The sequence below is a fragment of the Nanorana parkeri genome, unplaced genomic scaffold (assembly GCF_000935625.1).
Source record: "Nanorana parkeri isolate BGI_ZX_2015 unplaced genomic scaffold, ASM93562v1 scaffold13, whole genome shotgun sequence".
Taxonomy (NCBI): Eukaryota; Metazoa; Chordata; class Amphibia; order Anura; family Dicroglossidae; genus Nanorana; species Nanorana parkeri.
In genome coordinates, this window is record NW_017306281.1 from 1,855,642 (window position 1) to 1,863,837 (window position 8,196).

Genomic DNA, 8,196 nt, shown 5'->3' on the forward strand with positions numbered 1-8,196 from the left:
TATATATATATATATATTCACACACACATACATACATACATTTTTTATATTTTTATTTACTGCTTTGGATTGTTTGAGTAGTATTCTAATCCAAAATGCAGATTTTTTTTTATATGGGCAAACTATATATAGCGAAGTGGTGAAAGGCCCCCAAAGCACACATTTTCTGAAAATGCAGGACTTCTAGAATTGAAAGATGGGGCACTGATAATTTTGTATGTTGTACAGATGTTAATTAAAATGATATTATTGATAACATTTACACTATTTGCATTTGGAGAAGTGATCCGGCAGTGGGCTTGTTTTAATTTCTTTCATTGCAGTAATGTATTCTGTACATCTTTGGCTAACTAAGGGAGAGGGCTATCGATGGTTTGAATGTGATCTTGGCAATTAAAAGGCTAAAGGTATTTAGCAAACACCCAATGTATATGATTTGAAATGTAAACAAACTGTACAAATGCACATCATACCATACTCTTGTACAGTATATTGTTTATAGCCTGTAGAAGAAAAAAAAAGAGACTGAAAAAACAAATTTGTTTCAGGCATTGCTCGGGTGGTAAATGAGATTAAAACTGCTATAGGCATTGACGAATGATATTTTTGTAAAAAAAATACTTTAAACTTAAATGAAGTTCTTACCAAAGATTGTGGTGAGGAAGGCAAGAAATGTACTACCGTACGAATGAATGGGCAGCACAGCCACAGTAAAAAAAAACAGTGCTTCAGAGTGCAAGCTGTTATATGTGTAATGAAGGTTAATTTAACAATGATAAAACCTCCGCCACTTCATTAAAATTAATCTCTTTTAAAGTCTGGTATAGCATTTATAACAGAAGCAGTATGCATTCCATCCCTCTGCTAACCTGCACATTGTTTGTATCCACAGATAGAAGCTGCTCTCAGTCGAATGCCAAGTGTTGGTCATAGAATGAGCATGCAAACGAGAGTTATGAAGGTAGCATTTAATAAAATGTGTCCTTATAAATAATAGTTACAGTGAAGGTCTGTACATAGGAATACCATTCTCCATCCAAAACAAATGAAAAAGAAACCTCTAACCATTGGAAAAAGAAGAGAAGCACATCTGTCATTTACTAAGTATATGTGAATTCCAGCAACATACAACAGATTTTCTATGTTTCTTGTCTGGGGCTGTATAAACATGGCTAGACATGTTTCAGTAGTCTTCTAGGAACTGGCTAAATGCCCTATGAATTAGGCTGGTAGAGCTCGGCTATGAATATATTTTTTAACTGGCTACAAAGGCCTGGTAACATATCTCCATTTGCATATCCATACTCCTAACATTGCCATCCCTCCATTGTTCAATTACGGTGTCCTCTCAGTGATAAATGATTAGTAACTCATATCCCACCCTGTTTATTAACGATATCGGGGAGGGAGTAAATAGCCATGTTTCCCTGTTTGCCGATGATACTAAAATTGGGAGGGTAACAGGCACGGAATTAGACACTACAACATTACAGGAGCACCTGGATAAAATAGGGGAGCGGGCAACTACATGGCAGATGAGGTTTAATGTCGATAAATGTAAAGTAATGCACTTTGGGGTTAAAAATAGGCAAGCAGGATACACATTAATGTGAACTCCACTAGGGAAGTCAGAAATGGAAAAGGATCTGGGGGTCATTGTAGACCACAGATTGAACAATAGCTTGCAATGCCAGGCTGCTGCAAACAAAGCGAGCAGAGTACTGTCTTGTATTAAAAAGGGAATGCACTTTAGGGACAAATCTATCAGTTTGCCACTTTATAGATCACTGGTTCGGCCACATCTGGAGTATGCGGTTCAGTTTTTGGTCACCAGTCCACAGAAAGGATGTCCTGGAGCTGGAAAGAGGCCAGAGAAGGGCAACCAAACTAATTAAGGGGATGGAGGACCAAAGCTATGAGGCAAGGTTACTAAATTTATACATGTTCACGCTGGAAGTAAGGAGATTAAGTAACATCAGCAATAAACCCTTTACGGTGAACTCCAAAACAAAGACCAGAGGCCACCACCTAAAATTGGTGGAGAAAAGATTTCAGCACAAGGGGCGTAGGGGGTTCTTCTCAGTTAGAGCGGCCAGGGTCTGGAACTCGCTACCACAATTTCAGCTGTGAGTGTGGAATCATAAAAAAAAACGTTTGGACGATTTCCTCAGGGACCATAACATACAGGGGTACAGGTAGACATAAGAATAAGATCACACATGAACTCATACACATGTAGATGCACATGCATACACGCAATAGGTTGGACTTGATGGACCTGTGTCTTTATTCAACCTCAAATACTATGTTACTATGTTACCCTCTACCTTACTATAATAGATTTGTGCTTTGGGACACAAAGACAAAAAGGTGGCTATTTCCTGCCCCACTGTTGCATTATTATGAAAAGTAGAAAACTAAATAAAACTATGAGTTTATCTTTTCCTAGTGTATGGCAAGACAAGAAAAGTTAGATATTGCTTATTCACTTTTATTCTTTGTTTTGCTCGGTAACATGTTTTCTTTGTTCTGCGGTATTTGTTCAAATCAATAGATGTATACGATAGACAATCACGCCTTGTTCACACCATGTGCATTGGGCTGCATTTTTCTGTACGCATACCATGCATGTGTGTGTGAGATGGTGTGCAGAAAAACGCAGCTCCAAGGGCATGATGTGAACAAGCCTTTACTCATGCGATGGCTATAAGTCAGTAGGAATGGAGAAAGAAAGGCTTTAATAGTATGATGAGTGACATTTGATATTCTTGTTTTTTCCAGGAAAACTTGGAAGATCGCCTGGAAAAAATTAACCGTGATCTGGGGTCAATCCGAATGACACTAAAAAAATACCATATTTTACCAACCTCTGCAAATATTTAGTGTTCTTATATATCCTGTGAACTGGCTTTTTATTTTTGCACTACTGTGAACTTATGCACTGACTTCAAGCATAATTACACTTTTTTTTTTATAAAGAAGAGTTGTATCTGCAAGGCTATGTTCTGCAAATATTCTTATTCTGTCATGTATAGTACCCCTCCTCCCAGCGGGCATTTCTACAAGCTTTATGTGTCATGTATGCACATACTGCAATATGATTTCCCGTGCACCTGCAATTGCTGGACAGTGACCAAACTGTAATTTCCATAAAATTTTCTATGATAACTGCATGCTTATTAATCGGTAATGCTGTAATGAACAAGCAAACTTTTCTTGACCTCCACACCAGTGTGTTTTAGGTGCAAAGCAGTGAAAAAAAATCCTGCTTGTAGCATCTTTGGTGCAGTTTTATCAAGACATTACATGGCGTTCAACAGTAAGGCATGTAAACTGCTTGTAAAATGCATGCATACAACGCAACTGTACTAAAACCACATAAGCCCTAATGCTGTTTTTTTTTAACAGTATTCCAGGGATGGGCTTTAAAATTTAGTTTTGCTTCAAAGTTTTTTCCTAAAGCGGAAGTAACAAAAAAAATGCTGGAGGGTAGGGATTTTTAGCAGAAGAAACATGCAAAGTCTCTTCTTCCAAACAAATGCTACCTCGCTCCCCCAGCTATTTTTATTTTCTGTGTACCATGCACTGTACACACTCAGCCCATTAACAACATCTCTTAAGATGTAACGTCTAAGTGCATGCACAGGAGTTACATCATCAGTGGCCTCCTAATGGCTGAAGAGGACTTCTGAGAACCTCAAAGTGTTCAGGCGGAGATGTCGGCGAGGAACAGCGCAGAGGATCGAAGATAAATACGACCGCTGGAGAAGGGCACACATTAGTGCAAAAAACAAAAAAATACAAAGTGGTTTACTTTTGCTTTAATTCTGAATAGAAAAGTATAGCTTTTTGTTGTTGTTTGTGTCACCCTTGCAGGCATATTGCTTTACTTCCAGTTCCAGTGACACCCAAATTATCAGTCAGAATAGAAAAACTGGTAAGAAATCATGCACTGGTTGGTCACTGTACAGCAACATATATTTTAGACATACAGGTGAAACTCAAATAATTAGAATATCGTGCAAAGTTCATTTATTTCACTAATGCAACTTAAAAGGTGAAACTAATATATGAGATAGACTCATTACATGCAAAGCAAGATAGTTCAAGCCGTGATTTGTCATAATTGTGATGATTATGGCTTACAGCTCATGAAAACCCCAAGAACCCCAAATCCACAACCTCAAAAAAGTAGATTATTACATGCAATCAATAAAACAAGGATTGTACATAGAACAATATCGGACCTCTGAAAAGTACAAGCATGCATATGTACTCAGTACTTGGTTTGGGCCCCTTTTGCAGCACTTACTGCAATTACTTTTGCACGATATTCTAATTATTCGAGTTTCACCTGTAAATACACCTATACACTAACTATGCCACATATCTGTTTACATACCTTTGCTTATATACCAGAAACTGACTCCTTTCAGAAGCTGACTCCTTTCATCTGCTGTCTCCCTTCAGCATCCCACTGATTTACATGGATCAGATGATTTCATCCTACTCCGCTAACACCAGTGCGAGGACTTTGGTTACCTGGAACTGCCAAAAACAGGGCTTCCTATTTACTCTCTGGTGTTGGGAGAATACGGACACTCTAAAGTGGAGTTTTGCTTACAGTTTCTAAGCCTGAAGGCTTCAGCCTCTCAAATTCTATACTTGTCCCCAGGACACCGCAGCAGTGCACGCTCTTTTATTTTCTCACAGAAAGGAGTAGTCGCTGAAGCACATAAGTAGGGTCACTAAGGCCTCATTCACACTGTCACGCCTGGGTTTTATGTTGTCAACTCGCAGGGGATGTTATCAAATCCCACTGTCCCATGTTTAGATGTGTCTGCTGTAAAGCAGGTTTAGCTGTGCTTAGACACATTTACATGGATGTGTTTAGAGTTTATATGTGGATCCTGGGTGCACAAAATTGTAATGCAGCTAAACTAGCTGCACCTAAACTCTTTGAGAGCTTGTTCACACCAATTTGAATGCGTTCCAGCACGGTTAGTTGCTGGAAAGCACTGGATCGTATAAAGTAAGCCTCTTTTATTTCTGGGGCGGGGGGCGTGGTGGTGCATTCAAGTCAATGGCACCGCAGCCACGCCTCCCACCTCGCAGTGTGATCGCCCACAACAGAATACGTGGCACAGCAATGCCCGCAGTCCGGTGCGATCGCAAAAAATAGTTCAAGCACTAACCATGCTGCAACACACTAGAATTGGTGTGAACAAGCCCTGAAGTATACTATTGAGAAAGCATTAGGTGTGTGTGTGTGTGTGTGTGTCTATGTATGTATGTATGTATGTGTGTGTATATATATATATATGCGTTTAGAAATGTCCTTTGTTAAATGGGGCCTTACCTGTGCTTCAGTGAGGCGCTCACAATACATATACTTGCGCTTGAAGATCAGTTTGGGAATTTTTGAAGGAAGGCTTTATTGACTTTTCTACTTCACCTTTAGCACTTTTTACCTCAAATACATATTTTTGTTACATTGGATGAAGAGTGAACTGTCGATTTTTATATTTTAGTATTAAACAGGCCAAAATGTTCGCAGCATGTTGCTGCAGTGTATGCTTAAGATGCATTTACCGGACAACCTCTTTGCCCTGGCATTATTCCAGTTTACTGTCTGGCTGATTTTATCACGAGGGTAAAATGTCACTGGGCTTCCAGAGGAGAGCTTCATGAAACAGCCAGCTCGTGAAACATTGTTTTAAATATGAAGTGTTCATGTACCATGTGTATGGGTTTGCTCTGTGTTGAAAAGACCTTCAACGCTATGCTGGGCAATGCATTGCAGGCGTAACCTTTGTTCATTCAGTTTGATAAGTGCTTTGTAAAATAAAGTAAATATATATAGATATATATCTATATATATCCAGTAATGTGACACTTTGGAGAAAGGCACAGAACAGCAATAAATATTTTAGATGTGTTCATTCCTGTGTATTGCTTCTCCATTTGATATGTATTGTACTTGTTAAGTTTCGGGGGTTTGCATATGAAATATGGGCGTTTGCCTAAGATGTAAGGTTTTAAAAAACAAAATCATGTGAAACTTTAGAAATAGATAATGAAGTCTATATGGACTGTTCAGTTAAGGCACCTTTCAGACAAGAGGTATGATCAGGTCTGCCTGTCCATTTTTCAAGAGGATCTGATCAGAAGCTCAGTGTTAAAGTGACATTAAACCCTCAGATTTTTTAACATAAAAAATACTGTAATGTGCGCCTTACTGTAATCCATGGTTGTTTCCCTTCTCTTTGCTGCTCTTCCTTTTACAGGTGAAACTCGAATCATTAGAATATCGTGCAACGTTCATTTATTTCACTAATGCAACTTAAAAGGTGAAACTGATATATGAGATAGACTCATTACATGCAAAGCAAGATAGTTCAAGCCGTGATTTGTCATAATTGTGATGATTATGGCTTACAGCTCATGAAAACCCCAAGAACCCCAAATCCACAACCTCAAAAAAGTAGATTATTACATGCAATCAATAAAACAAGGATTGTACATAGAACAATATCGGACCTCTGAAAAGTACAAGCATGCATATGTACTCAGTACTTGGTTTGGGCCCCTTTTGCAGCACTTACTGCAATTACTTTTGCACGATATTCTAATTATTCGAGTTTCACCTGTAAATCTGTATCTGTTCTCATGCTCTGCAGAACTTCTGTTTTGCAGCAGACTGCCTTGTCTCAGGAATGGATACACGGTGTCAGTGTATAGGTTTGTATAGGCTTGTAACCTGAGCCAGCACTACAGGAAGAGGCCCTGAGCTGAAAAGGAAAGCTCTCCCCAAGCATGAGAAGACATGAGGATTTAAAAGGAAGAGCAGCAAAGAGAAGGGAAACTACCATGGATTATAGTAAGGCGCACATTACAGTATTGGTTTATGTTAAAAAATCTGAGGGTTTAATGTCACTTTAAGTCTTTGGGCAGCCAAAATGTGCAGCTGTTTACATCCAATTACCCCCAACTCTATCTAGGTCTGGAAAACAAAAAGGAACAGAGACCTAATTGTGATAATTATCTGATGTAAATGGACACATGTCCACTGACATCAGACTCCCCATGGACCTAACATAGGTCCGGTAAGTTGTTTTTTCCCCCCTCTGTAAGTTATTCCTTCCATACTGTTCTGAGCCTGTGTGAAACGGGCCTAGATTGGACTGTGCAATAAAATGCACTGTCTGCTTAACATATTAGGATTCCTCTACCATTACCATTCCCTGCTTTAAAGTTTAAAAAAAAAAAACCCTGTATGGAAAAAATAGTTCTACCCCCCAACTTCTGTAATGCAGAGGAATGCAGATTACCTGACATATTGGGAGATGTTGCTCTAGCACAGTGCAACAGTATGTTCTCAGGAGATTTGGGCTACTCCGTATTCTTCAGGAACTTGCCTGGTGGAGTGAGACCTTACCCTTGTCTAGGTGCTGCAAGTGGAAACCAGGGATAAGGAATGTACAGTATAAAAATCTTACCTAGCAGCATGCCGTCCTCTTCGCACCAAATTCCAATATAAAATGGTGGACTGTGTCCTATTGGCAGCTAACCAAGCCATGGCTCACTTGTATTCTATAACGTACATGCATTTTAAACACGGAATTAATGTGTTTATGTATATTTACAGACTCCCATGATAAATTCCTTGGATATACATTGTTCTCCCCTGTCTAAACCACTCGATACTTACTTTAACATGAGCTATTTAGTCTATTGTGTGCAGGTAAAGGGCTGTCTAGACATGTAAATTTTGTTTAGTTTCCAAATGGATATTCATACAAATTTCGTTAAATTTGGACATTCTGATGCATCCAAATTTCTGAATTTAAATTTGTCCGAATGTGAACGAATCCATCCGAATTTCATTCAAAACGGAACTAAATCTGACATGTGACTGTTCTCTGGCCAATCAGATTTTTTTTGGGCTGTTAGGGGTTGCATTACAGGCACGGCCATGTTACTTCCTGTTGTGGATCGTTACGAAACGAAAAGTAGGACGGATACAAAATCCGAATAATGAACCAAATTTTGGATACAAAAGCTGAATAATGACAGAAATAAAAATCTGAATAGATCCATAACGAAACACGTTTTTTGTGAGGTTACATGTCAAGGGCTGTCACCTAACTGTCTTCCAAACCCCTCACCCCCCACTCCCCTCCCATACTTTCCCTT

The 8,196-nt window shown here is 39.0% G+C and overlaps 1 protein-coding gene across 1 annotated transcript in view; it reads left to right on the top strand.

Annotated features, from left to right (window-relative positions):
* Nucleotides 1-3,003, top strand: part of MPHOSPH9 (M-phase phosphoprotein 9) — a 53,829-nt gene extending 50,826 nt beyond the window's left edge. The window contains exons 23-24 of the mRNA XM_018556834.1: nucleotides 893-961; nucleotides 2,782-3,003. Coding sequence (XP_018412336.1) covers nucleotides 893-961; nucleotides 2,782-2,883 — 171 coding nt within the window. The 3' untranslated portion in view covers nucleotides 2,884-3,003. The remainder of the gene's footprint in view (nucleotides 1-892; nucleotides 962-2,781) is intronic.
* The last annotated feature ends 5,193 nt before the right edge of the window (nucleotides 3,004-8,196 follow it).